General features: G+C 28.8%; 1 protein-coding gene across 1 annotated transcript in view; it reads left to right on the forward strand.

Annotated features, from left to right (window-relative positions):
* Positions 1 to 14656, forward strand: part of LOC123293007 (cadherin-99C) — a 182991-nt gene that overhangs the window by 49376 nt on the left and 118959 nt on the right. Inside the window, exon 3 of the mRNA XM_044873722.1 lies at positions 153 to 218. Within this exon, the coding sequence (XP_044729657.1) occupies positions 153 to 218 (66 nt within the window). The remainder of the gene's footprint in view (positions 1 to 152; positions 219 to 14656) is intronic.

Here is a 14656-nt window from a genome sequence, read left to right on the forward strand (position 1 = left end):
CTTTTGATTTTTGAATTTGATATGACATTTTTTTTTATTTAGAAAATAAGATTATGATCTATTGTTCTTATAATTTTATTCATTTATTTACTTTAATAAATAATTATTATAAATATTAATATTTGTTAATCACTTTTATTTCTTGTTTACAGGATTATGTGATGTGGCAACAGGACAAACAAATATTATATTAGATATTGAAGAAAGTCGGGGCAGTTGTAAGTATTTCAAAATTATTATTATTTAAATAGAAAAATCTTACTTGGTAATTTACTAACTTTATTCCGATATTTTTGTACTTAGGGTAGTACGAGTGTCAAGGCAAGTTTAGGCTTGTGGTTGAAACTATTTGTACCTTATTTTCAACTTTGATGATGAATTGTGTTATAACTTCATGAATATAAAGAAAGTTTAGTTTTCGAAAAATCGAAAGCTTAATAATTAAACAAAAATTTCTATTTTCTAATTTTGAAAACGACTCCGGATATAGAAAAATAGTATTCTAACTTTTCGTCTTATATTGTCAAGTTATAACATAATTCACCATCCAAATTGAATATCTATTTTTTTTTATTTGTGTCCTCATTACCGTGCTCATACATCTTTAATTAGTCGGGCACAACGTTTATTTTTTTTGCAATAATTTATTAAGGTTTAAACTTTAATTTAAATAGATTGTTTTTAACTTCCACGGAGTAGTTTTCGAGATATCTATGAAAACATACCATCCCTCTACTGTTTCGTTTCAATATTCCAACTTTTGAAGTAATTTATTTATTTAAATAAGCAGGAAACTCGCTCTAAAATTTTCATAATTGATTTAGACTTAGTCCAACTTCATATAAAAAAATTCAAGGCTTTAATCCAAAATTGTCCTGGTGCACGTGCACCATTAACGATTTCCACTTTTATATTTTCAATTAACAGAAACTTCTAAAATGCTTCCTAAACATAGGAGTTATGTTTACTTGGAAAATCAATTTATTCTCTCAACTTGTGTATATCGTTCGTGGTAAGGAATTTAGCGTAAGTATTCACAGCATTCTAAAGTTGAAAAAAAAAGAATAGGAATCTGAAATTTGACCACAACATCTCAATGAATTGTTAAATTTTTGCAATCAAACATTTCCCAGCACTATTAACGGTTGCATTTAACAACAAAAGGCTTAGAAATAGATAAATAAGTATGTTTTACATTTATCGTGGACATATTGTGTGATTGTCTTCTCAGTTCTCATAAATAACGGAATCAATTAAATATAAGAAACAAAGTATTTTATAATTTAAAGCATTATAGAAAAAAAAATGCACCGTTTGTTTATAATTCCTAGATTGCTTGCAGCATTTAAACGGCTTTTTTCAACAGTTGTTTTTAATACTAATATTTTCATGATGAATTTTAAAACAATGTGTTAAAATATTAAGGCTAGAATACACAACGACATTTATTGTTCTATTGATTATACAATTATAATAAGAATCAACGCAGCTCTAGCCCTGGATCTACGGTTTTTTTTTTTAACCGGGACTGGAAATTGATAATGGTGTTTCTTCTCTCCAGCGTTTGAGATTATTTGTTTGAAACAAACTCACAAATATCATAATGTGGTTTTTTTTGGGATAATAAAACCTTTCAATAGTTAGCACTTTTAACTATTCAATCAAACTAAACATTGGATTTTGCATCAAATCAGATATTTTTGTTTTTTTTTTGATATATTGTTTGCAATATCAAGGCAATGTTAAATCCAAGTTTTCGACCTCGAGAAACAACCGGATAATTCCGAAAAATAAGAAAAGTCTTGAAAATTTTTACCTTATTTCATATTTTGCCGATTTTGACCCGGAAGGATTGGCTTTTCATCAAAAACGTAGTTGTATACATATTTTTAAAGAAGGCTAGATTTGCAAAAATTCAGATCCTTTTTTATAGGATTTTATTTCTCAAGTTAGACGATTTTACGCAAAATTTGATCTTTTAAACCAATTAAAGACAGAACAAAAGTTTAAATATAAAAAAATGTTTCTTATAAAATAAACAACTTTTCTTGGGAACATTTTTTCGTAAATAAAACCTTGTTATTCGAGTTTAGCACGTTATACTTATGGGTTATACCATGGTTTTTATTAAGTGCCCTGATTAAACCCCCTCTTTAGATCCCGGACTGCAGATGTTAACAATAGTGAAGAAATTTTGGCGAGAAAATCCATGCGAGATGACTACGTGAAGATATTAATACCATGTCATGTTCTATTTATCAAAAATACTCGATCTCGCAGCTTGAATCATGCAGGAGACAGAAATTCACAAAATTCAAATAATGAGATCCTTTTTTTGGCAGAGCACATTGCAAAATGTGGATTGTTATGCAGCGATGGATCTGTCTACCACATTTCACCAAATCGATATTCATTCATCTTCATAAATCGAAAAGGATGTATACGCCTCCCTCCAAAGTTTAAAAAAAATCATGAAGTAAGGTGGATGAAATTTAATGCAAAGTGGAAACATGATTATCTACGTACATCTGTCCATATTTTGGGTACCGCAACGTCGTAAAAATATCCGCAGAAGAAATTTAATTTTTGAGGTTTATATATCCTCCCACTGATTGAGGCTACGAGACCAAGTATTTGTGAAATACGGCAAATGGATGACGGGTCTGACTGACATGATTTTTCTCGTTTATCTCTCTGACCACAAGAGACATTTAAATATAACAACCGACTCGTGTATATAAGGTGAAATAAAACTACTACTAGAGCAATTATTTAAAAAAAAGAAGTGCTAGTTGTTTTATTATTGGTTGCTCTGTAAAATATTTGAATTTAAAATTTTATATACTTTTAGTCTCTAAATGGTTGGCATTCACCAGGGTGGGTAAACTTGTTTTTTTAATAAGTTTGTAACAGGTGATTTTCACGTCAGAAACTTGCGTATGTTCTTTATGGAACAATAAAAATAAACGATTATTATTTTTGTATGTTGCACCACATATTTCCTAATGTGAAATAACGATAAATCATTTTATATAGTTCTATCAAATGTAAAATACAGTTCAATTTGTCAAGGTTAACTATAATATTTTAATTAACCTCATGATAACTAATGTCCCACATATAGGACAAAATATTTTACAACCATCGAGCCCAAGTGATAGATTGAAGATAATGTTTTAAAGTTACTATTAGCTGGAAAATTGGAATGAAACTTAAATCTGGATGCCAGTCAAAAAAATTGTTAGAGTTCTTCCAAAACACATTGATAGCCGATATTTCACATTCATGTTCTCCATTCAAAAATAAGGATAAAAGATTAATTTGTTTTATTTTGTTTTAAATTGGAATTTGACGCTGTTTATACTCTTGATAATAGAGGGAAAATTGAGAATAAGTATTGAAATCGGCTCAAACACAAGTCTATGTTTATATAGAGTAAATTCTCGGCTACTAAGAATTTAAAACGCGCACAATTTCCGTTCAATCGTGAGTTATTAGTTTAACGTCTTTAAAAGTTTTCCCCGCTTTTTAGTATAATTGCACTTTCTAGTATAAACATCAATAATAATTGGAAGATTTGAATGTTTAAATTTTTTTTTATAAAATTTAGTAAAAAAATCTGAGTAACAAATAAATAAATATTGCACATTATGCCTGCATCACGTACAGACAAGTTGGTAAAGACGAATCTAAGAGAATCGAGTTCGAAAACTGGTATCTTTGAATTTTTGAAATTCTCTAACTAATCTTCAGCTTTTCAACATATTTTATTATGTGAACTATACCAACTCAAAATCGGTAACGCCAATCAATAACTTAGGAATAAACACCAAGTAAATAGCTTCTACATATTTATTAAAGTTAACTATACTGAGCCAATAGTTATCGATGTGGCTACCTCACGCGATATTCGTTAAATATGTTTTACATCTAATTGTCATGTTCGATGACCCATAAGAAGTTCATAATAATAAACAAAGGCTAAAAATAATTGCTATGGCATATATTGGCTTCTACCTCCATATACACATGAGAAATGCATGGTATCTCAAACTTGCCGGAAGATCAAGACAAAATTAACAAGTGAAAACAAGCAATTGACTGAGTTAATTGTTGAAATACCATATAAAGACAGTGTTGATTACTCACACATAAACAAACAGTGATGTTTACGAAAAAATGTTCCAAGCAGAAGTTATTTGTTATTTATTTTTTTAGAAGGAACATTTTTTTCATTTTAACTTTTGTTCTGTCTCTAACGGTGTATAAGATGGATCCTACGGACCCAAGACCCAATTGACCTATATTGCTCATTTACGAACTTAATCTCACTTTTTACGTCCTCAGCACGCTATAAATTTGAGCTTGATATCTCTTTTCTTTTTTGAGTAATCGTGATGACAGACGGACAGACAGATGACAGACAGACAGATAGACAACCGGAAATAGACTTATTAGGTGATTCTATGAGCAACTATACCTTTTTCGTAGCATCAATATTTTTAAGCGTTACAAACTTGAGACTAAAATTAATATACTATGTATATTTCATATATACATGGTATAAAAACGTATATAAATATATCTACTACGTTTAAAATATTATTCTTCGCCTCAGAGAAATTTTTTAAAATACAACTGAGCTTTAACCGGGACTCCAACCCAGATTGATTCAAGTTTTCTTCATATGGTGTGATTTATCATTAGATTTAAATCGGAATTTGCAACAAACTAATTCTGACCTCTCGGTACAATATTCCCTATGGGATTTGTATGTGGATAAATCTATAGACAAATCACAGGATATGTATTCACTTTATTCTTGAATTATTATTTTTACTATTAATTTTACTATATTATATTATTATATTATTATATTATATTATTATTATTATACTATATGGAAGTTATGTGAGTATTTCACATCAGATTTTTAAACTGTATACATTAAAAATGAATAATAAATCTGATTAAAATAATTCATTTGAATAATACATTGTTAAATGTATGATTTATGTTTATTGAACGTTTGTTAAAGGTGTTATGAAAATAATTAAAAAATATAAAAACTCATACATAAAGCCTGTATAAGACTAATATAATTGGTTCAGTAATACAATTGAATCGACACGGATAGCCTCTCAACATTAACGTATTAAAGTATATTTTCTATTGATTAAATCATTCCGGAAAGAGACAACCGTTGCCATAAATAGAATTAAACTAGCAGGTTTAAATTGTATTCAAGCAAGAATGTCTTGTTAAATGTGTACATTATTTGAAAATTTTGTCAAAAAAGTAGCTTTGAACCATCCATATTCTATTAAATATCAAAATTGCTACTAAAACCATAAATTTTTAGAATTTTTTCTTAAATTTAAAATATCTTACATGATCAGAATCATCATATTCTTAAAAGGTAGTTTAATCAGTCATTTATTTTCAGTCACATTATTTTGTGGGCCATGTTTGATTCTTTGTAGGGCAATCAAATAAAATATTTATAATCTTAGAAAGACCTGGTCCTTCTTATCAAACCATGAACCGGATCATCGCATGAAACCTTACTGAATTGTAATAAATTCCTGATTAAAAAGTAATAATATAAGGAAAAACAGAAACTTGTTTTTCATTCAATGTCCGAACGTTTTGGTATGAAAATTTACAGCTTATAGTAAAATAATTTTAGCTATTTTTCTTTAATTATTTCATTCACAAGTTATATAAATCATGCTCCACTTTACTATGCCACCGAAAACTAAAATTCAACGCAAAATGCTGGCATATTTGTGTATTCGTTGTGTGCGTAGTTATGGTAGGGACAATAAAATCGATGTCAGCGCTTCCAGAGAAAAATTTTGGCGATAAAGGAGGCTGTTTTGACTAGTTTGCAATTCTTTACATGTTAATGTTATAGAAAATGCAAATTGAAATTGTTGAAAAACACTAATTAATTAAACTTAATGCATTAAAAATTAGGAAAATAAGAAATCAAATTCCACAAATATTATTTTTCAAATGTAAATTATCATAATTATTAATTTAAATTTGTGCGACAATAATATTAAATTTTCAACGTAAGTCATAAATACAATCCATACTATTATATATGCATCCATACAATTCTATAATTAAAGTAGTAGAAAACTCACGCACGGTGCGAATAGGTGGGGTCACCCTTTTGCCTATGATGGTTTTTATGCATGCCCTCAAAATATGAAATGTATTTGTCATTGAATACTTATGTTTGTTGTATGCGGATTATCATAAAAACCGAGCCATCTTTGGTTCGATTACCAAACAAAAGTAGCTGATGTTTAAAAGTGAAAAATATTAAACTGAATCTGAAAATTATTTTCTGTGTTCTTAATAAAATAATTTTATTTCAATAAATTAAGACTCTCCCTTGCATCCACCTCTTGCTGATTCTCCTATATTGATTCTCCCGATATCAAACTAGCTTCCTCTTAAAATATTTCAGGTAATTTTCTTCATTAAACAATTGTTTCTTCGAACCTAAACAAGACACTTTATTATTTAAAAGAAAACAACGGGATTGGTTTCAATGAAGCAGAATAAAAATAGACGTTAAGACTCGGTTTATTAAGTGATTTACGAATGATTGATTTTTGGTACGGATTCTTAAAAATGTAGTAGTAGTAGGCGCTGTTTATTATATTAATAATAATTGTTCTCATTCATCGATGAGAAACAAAAACATTCTAATAAAATATATTCCAATAGATTCATCACCATAATACGGCCTACTCACTTCATTAAAAGCAAAAAATCATGCCTCTTACGTATTCATTGTTATAATGCAAGAATTATTAATAAATAATGAATGGATTATTATATTTACGAAATAATTCGACTTACCTTACATCGAATTCATTTCGTTGAACAAATGTTACAAAAGTGTTAATAATTGGTGAATTTCAGAAAACGCACCCATGTTAAAAGTTGAAAATTAGTATTAGTATAGGTCAGTAAGAAAATGTTTAAGGAGCCTCCTATAATTACTGCATTCAAAAAATTTAGTGTTATATTCTCCCAGTTCTTTTACACAAAATATCATGCCAATTGGCATCTTCTGATGTCATCAATTAACATTATACAAAGGTAGATTGATGACACCATGTCATACCAATTGGCATGACGGTTTATATTTAGGAAGCAAACGTCACTTTTGCATGACAAATGAATTTGTTTCAAGTGCAAAATTGAAATCAGTTAATAAACCAAAAATTTTTACTAAATAATCGGAAATTTCAAACGTGTATATGAAATATACCAAGGTAAACTAAGATTAGTCCCAAGTTTGTAACGCTTAAAAATATAGATGCTATTAACAAAATTTTGGTATAGGTGTTCATAAAATCACCTGATTAGTCCATTTCCGGTTGTCTGTCTATCGTCTGTCGTCTGTTGTCTGTCCGTCTGTCAACACAATTACTCAAAAACAAAAAGAGATATCAAGCTGAAATTTTTATAGCGTGCTTAGGACGTAAAAAGTGACGTCGAGTTCGTTAATGAGCAACATAGGTTAATAGGGTCTTGTCTATGTCTCAACCGTTAGAGATATGACAAAATATTAAATGTAAAAAATGTTCCTTATACAAAAATAAACAACTTTCGTTCGAAACATTTTTTCGTAAACATCACTGCTTACCCGTGAGAGAGCAAATTATGCGCAAATTGTATAGTATGTATTATATGGGTATATCAGTAATATGTGTGTGACATGTATGTATGTGTTATGTGGCAGAGTAATCAACACTGTCTATACATGGTATTTCAACAATTAACTCAGTCAATTGTTTGTTTTCACTTGTTATTTAAAATTTTAATTTCTAACTAAAAAACGTATGAATATGAAATATGGTGTAAGCGATTGAAAAATCAGGTCATGCCATAAAAATGCATTGTCTTTTCATTCACACATGCATGCAAAATTTTGGCTTATTCGGAAATCGAGAAGTAGGTCACAAGTAGCTTGTAAGATTTGATTACAAACAACGGACAGGCGAAACTAAATAAAAGCTTGTGATAAGAATAGGAAAAACATTTTATTGTGAAATATTTGCCAAACAAAAATTTGTTTTGGCAAGATTCAAGATAATTTTTTGCTACGCTATGCAAATACTGTTTTATGTCACGGTATACTTACATACGAGTACTTTTAAGTACTTTTAATACAATTTCTATATATGAATCTAAGATTAATAAAAAAGATAAGTTAAGCATTAGGTGTGATATTATCTTCATCCCTTTAATTAAGAAAATTAATTCTATTGTTTTCATGACTTTCGATTTAAATCTAATTACATTGATAAACAACAACAACAAAAATTAATAACAATACCTACAGCCAATATAATTTTTATTTCAAAATAAGTTCCCATTAGTTTTATTTCTCGCACTATTATCTTGTTCATTTTTAACGTTATATTCGCTAGTTGTATTTCTTTTATACCAGCTAACGCTAAAATAATTGCTACATATATAAATTTTCATTAATTAGTTCCCATATAGATAAATAATAACTACAACAATAGCTGCTGTATAACTGAACTTTATTTCTATATCTTCTAATTAAACAATGCAATTATTATACTTTATTTATTTAATTTATTTACTTTTAAGTTGAGTAAAAAATTAAAATAAATAAATAATACTGTGCTTTCGAGTCAAGCAAAGCAAAAGCTAAATTCACTCAAAATTGGTGATTTTCAATTTCAAAGGATTACTATAGGTAGTAGTGTTTATTACAGTTCACTAAAAAAATTAAATGCCTGGGATTCGAGTGAAATACCTGTAGTGGATAGCCGTTAGATTTATACCTCGGAATCCAGAAACAGTCAATGTATCTTTATAAAAACTTTTCGACTACTTAAAGAAGTTAAAAACAAAAATGTGTGCGAACTTGCCCAAGAATGGAATCCACCCCTTCTCGGGGGTGATAAAGTTTATACAGAAAATGACTACGGGAATCGATATAGGAAAAAATTCTTAGCAAAAAGTGTCATTGAAATATATTTCGAAAAGTCAATACTTTCCAAGTTATTAGCGATTGAAATTCAGAGTATTTAACGTCAAATAACGGAAAAATTTGGTGTTTTTTTAAACAAGTAATACTGTGGGCAAAAAATAGTAAGACTTTTGAATTATATTTCGCACGGAAACCCGATTGGTCGAAATATTTTTTTTCTAGGCAGGTATGACTGTCAGTGACATCTGTGCCAAGTGTCACGTCAAAATAATCATTAGTGTTTAATATACGTCTGCATTTCTGAAGTATTGAAACTGCAATTGGCGATTTTTACAATGAGTGAAATTATTCAACAAAGAAGTTTCATTAAATTTTGTTTGCGAAATCAAATTTCTGGTGCCGAAATGTTCAGAATGTTGCAAAAGTTCTTCGGTGATAATTGTATGTCGCGAGCAAGTGCTTTTGACCAACCAAAAGGTGAGCCCAGACCAAAAGAACCACCCCGAATTCTGTCGAAAAACAAGGTAATGTTGACAGTTTTCTTTGATTATCGAGATGTGGTGCACTCCGAATTCCTTCCGAGCGGCCAAACTGTCAACAAGGAATACTATTTGAGTGTTATGCGTGGTTTGCCAAAGCTATTTGTAAAATGAGGCTGGAATTATGGACCGAAAACTCTTGGTTTTTGCACCATGATAATGCCCCGTCGCATCCTGCATTGGTTCTTCATGATTTTTCGCCTAAAATTCAACCAATATCGTTCCGCAACCACCGTATTCGCCTGATTTAGCTCCATGTGACTTCTGGCTATTCAGCAAACTCAAACTATTGCTCCGAGGAAACCGTTTTGAGTCAATTGAAGACATCAAACGTGAATCGCTACGCACATTGAAGGCTATTCCGGAAATTGACTTTAACAACTGTTTCGAGTATTGGAAAAAACGTTGGCACAAGTGTATTGGGGCCGGGGGGACTTACTTTGCGAGGGACGAAATAGATTTGGAAGAATAAGTAAAGAATTTTGAAATTATGAACAAAGTCTTGCTATTTTTTGCCCACAGTAGTATATCTTTCACTTTTTCAAATACTATAAAAACCATGAAAATGAAAATGAGTTAGCAGAGTTATAATGAAAACAAAGCTTCTAGGACCGCTCTTTTTATGCTTTGAATTTTTTTGTATTTTATGAAAAAAAAAATTTCAAAAAATATATATATTTAACTGCCAGAACTTTTTGAGCATGTTGCCAGTACCTATATAAAGTAAATTGGAAAGTGGCAGTCACTTATTTTAGTCCCAAGTTTGTAACGCTTAAAAATATTGATACTATGAACAAAATTTTGGTACAAATGTTCATAAAACTAATTAGTCTATTTCCGGTTGTCTGTCGTCGCTCCGTCTGTCAACACGATTACTCAAAAACGAAAAGAGATATCAAGCTGAAATTTTTAAAGCGTGCGTAGGACGTAGAAAGTGAGGTCAAGTTCGTAAATGAGCAACATAGGCAAATTAGGTCTTGGGTTCGTAGGATCCATGTTATAAAAAAATTATTATTAAATTTTTTCGTAAACATCACTGTTTACCGGGAGAGCGCATATCATGCGCAAATTGTAGTATTATATGGGTATACTAGTTATGCGTGTATGTGTAATGTGACAGAGTGAGACATTGTAATGTGACATGCATGTATGTGTAATGTGATAAAGTAATCAAAACTGTCTATACATGGTATTTCAGCAATTAACTTAGTCAATTGTTTGTTTTCACTTGTTTCTTTTAAACTTTATAAATGAATGTAAGTAATTACAATTATTAATCAAGATATTAAAAATGTTAACAACTAAAAAAACCATTTCTATGTACATTAAACACCAAACAAATGACAAATGTATGTATTTATAAAATAACTAAATGAAAATAATAAATAAATTAAAATAAAACAGTTGAACGGAACACACACATTATTTGATTTGTTTATTAAAATAAAAAATAAATATAATGAAAAGAAATGTTTTTCTTTTGTTTTGTAACAAACGTTAAATAAACAATTTTATGTATATACTGTTGTTGTTGTTGTTGTTGTATGTGATGTGATTTTTGTTTTGTATAATATTCAAATTAATTATATTCAATTAAAAATTAAATAACATTTTATATTAAAAGATATAGGTGTACAATGAATGTACTTACGAGTACATACAACATGTACATATAATATGAATTAAAACGTAAACGATCTCTCTTATTTAAATGTTTATTAAAATTTTTATTTAACCCATTGGATATTCTGTTACAAGCCATGAAACTCGTTGAAAAATCAAAGTTTACTATTGAAAATAGTATTTGTTACCGTTAAAGTAATTATTAATTTGAAATTCTGATTAAAGTTGAAGGAATCGAAACACTAAATAGACAGGGTCGTTCAATAAGATGTTACCACTGAGGGAGAGAAGTATATTTTAAGAACAGAATATTAGAGTAATATTTATTAATTGAATTTATATTAGGTTTTAGGTAGTACATACTTTATTATAATAAATAATTAAAATAATAAAAAATTATATTATTATAAGTGTATGACTACAAGTTTTTGTATTTGATATCAAAATTTTTCGAACTTGCGTTCATTCTGAAGACATTCAATTTTTATAATAAGTATAACAAAATAAATACCATGGTTTTATGGAATTTTTTGACGTTAGTATGATAACCTTGGAAACTGATATGAAAATTTAAAGAAAATTATTTGAAATCAAGACTCAAAATAGGAGTTCGTAACATCCTTTTTATTGTTACACGTTATTTTTGAATTTTTCCAAATTTCTAACCCTTCTAAAACGTTCATAAGCTTTCATTTCTCGCATGTATGTAAAATTTTGAATTTATCATCAAATATGTAGGCATTTAGAATGCAATGGTCTGAAAAAGATGTTACACCACTGTTTTTTAGTCGAATAGATGCACCATTCTGCATAATTAATTTGGTAAATATATAAGAAATCAAAAACTTTACTATGCGTTTAATAAAAACAAGTCCAGTAGTTGACATAGCGACTTTAACAGTCAGGACCATTATTGGGAATATTTGAGCCATTCTAGATTTTATAGGATCTATATCCAGGCTGGTAAGGTCACTTTGTAAACAACTGGACTTGTTTTTTTTTTCTTTTAAGTCTTTATGTAACGCAGTCGAGTGTTTTCATTTGTATTTTTTTTTTTTATATTTTAAAAACATAGTATTATTTTAAATAACTTATAATATATAATAAAATATTACCCTTATATTCTGTTCTTAAAGTTATAGTCTCAGTGGTATAATCTTTTTTACAATGTGTCTCTTCCCTTTAAGTGGTAACATCTTATTAAACCAACCTGTGTAACATATATAGTGTCCATAAAAACATTTAACTTCTTTCAAAAGTAATTTGTATTCTTCATATTTTATAAAAAAAAAGTTTTGCGGTAAGATACTGTGAAAATTGTCTACTCTACTCCTGTCTCTCATTCATTTCGAGGCGTAGCGGTCGCTTAATATTTTCTATTACAAAAACATTTAACTCCCGGAATTATTCCTTTATAACTCCCGGAATTATTCCTCTTTGGTCATACAGCACTGGCCATTTATAATCTCACTAAGCCGTGTATATAATTTCACGTCAACACAACAACTTAACCCCATCATTTTCTGTAATTACTACGTTGGTTTTTATACATACAAAGTTTTGTCTGTAATTCAGAAATATTTTAATCAATTATATCTTAGTGACTTTAATGGTGCTAAGAGTGAGCCTATATTGAAGACATGATAGAAAATCGGTCTAAGGATATAGGATGTTCAAGAAATTATAAGTTTGATAATGTTTTAACAAACGAAGCAAAATATGTACATACACACAGCACAGCTAGACTAGCTGGTTTTAGTTATTATATTTATTATCTAGCTGTTAATGCACTTGTTTTATGTATTTATTGTTAGATTATAGACTTATAAAATATATAAAACATTTCTGGAAATTTTAAATTCTGAAAACGATAATGATATTCTTTTCAATAGTATTTTTCATTTCTTCTCTTATTAAAAATATAATTAAAAAGAATTAAAAAAAAGACAATGACACTAGGATTCGAACCAAGGCCTTTTGAAATCAACTGGGTCCTATGTGCTCTAGGTATAATTTTTTCAAGTAAACGAATTTTCAATTCTCATTAAATAAGATTAACTTGAAAAGTTATTTGTCTTTATTAAATATGTTTTTAGAGACTTTGACGTTTAAATTTGTACACAAAATTTAGTTAACAAACATAAATAATTAATAAAAGCGTTTAAAAGCGCTTCAATCTAGTTACTGTAATAATGACTGTTTTGATTATGTCTATGATCATAATATTGCTAGTATTAGTATTAATTGCATCTATACTTAGAATATCTTCTGCACTATCTAAACACACCGAGTAGCATCGTCATCATAATATTAGAAATAAAAGTTTAATTTCATTTCATTATTATTGACACACTACAGCATTCGCAGAAAGTTTGTTATTTCTGATAAAATTATAAAACAGTACAACGGTCAGGCGTATCATTTTTTCACTCGATATCTAGTTCCTTTTTTACCTCTACATATTGGGATTTAACACAGATTTAATTTTGTCGTCCTTCTATAACTAGTTACATAATCTGAGCAAGGCAGCTATTTCTGAACGGCTGGAAATTTCAGAAGCTATTGCTGTGGTCATGTCTTACAACTTGTTTGTGGGATGAGGGCCGGATTAAAAAGTCTCCGACTTTTTTATAGTTTATTATCTTGAAATATTAATAGAATTTTCAATGAGGTTATGGTATTGTGGTTATGGTTCTCGCTCCTTATGGGGAAGTTCGTCAGATCAAAACACATCCACAATAACACAGATTTTTTTAATTTACTTTGTTAAACAACTTCTGACGTTGATTTTTAAAGCTTTTGATTACTGTTCATAGATGGCTTTCGACTTAAAATTTGCAAAACATTTTTTATTTTGATTACTATTCATAGTTATTGGTAATATTGGTAATATGGTAACATTCATTATTCGGATATTTGATAAGTTACCGGTCAAATAAAAAATATATATATATCCAGAATATCCATACTTTATTTAATGGTGGAAAAAATAATTTTTACATTTTTTATGCAACCGTTTTTTATTACGACTTTACAGCTTACTGGTATATACATAGAGGTGTTGTGATGTATTGAAACGAGATTTTTGTTGTTGTATTTATTTTTTATTAATAACAAAAACTAATATTTATTATTGATATTTAATATTTTTCAAATGGAAATAAATATCACATAAAAATGTATAAAAACATTTAAAAACCGTTTGTTTAACGTTTTATTTCTTTTGTACACGAATGTACACCGTCCTTACCCTGAGGTGTGTATTATTATTAACTGTCATAATTTATTTATTACTTAAATGTTAATGATTTTTTTAACTTCCAAGCGGATCAACCGATTTTAATTTTTTTTTTTTTTTTTTTTTTGAGAGTCTATGCTACGTTTTAAGTGCTGTTTTAGGCTTCTGTATCCGAAAAAAATTAGAAAAGGGGTGATGATTTTCTAATAAATAAGCAGATTTTCTCGGAATATAGTTAAGAATACTCGCCATCAAATTATGCTT

The sequence above is a fragment of the Chrysoperla carnea genome, chromosome 2, assembly GCF_905475395.1.
Source record: "Chrysoperla carnea chromosome 2, inChrCarn1.1, whole genome shotgun sequence".
Taxonomy (NCBI): Eukaryota; Metazoa; Arthropoda; class Insecta; order Neuroptera; family Chrysopidae; genus Chrysoperla; species Chrysoperla carnea.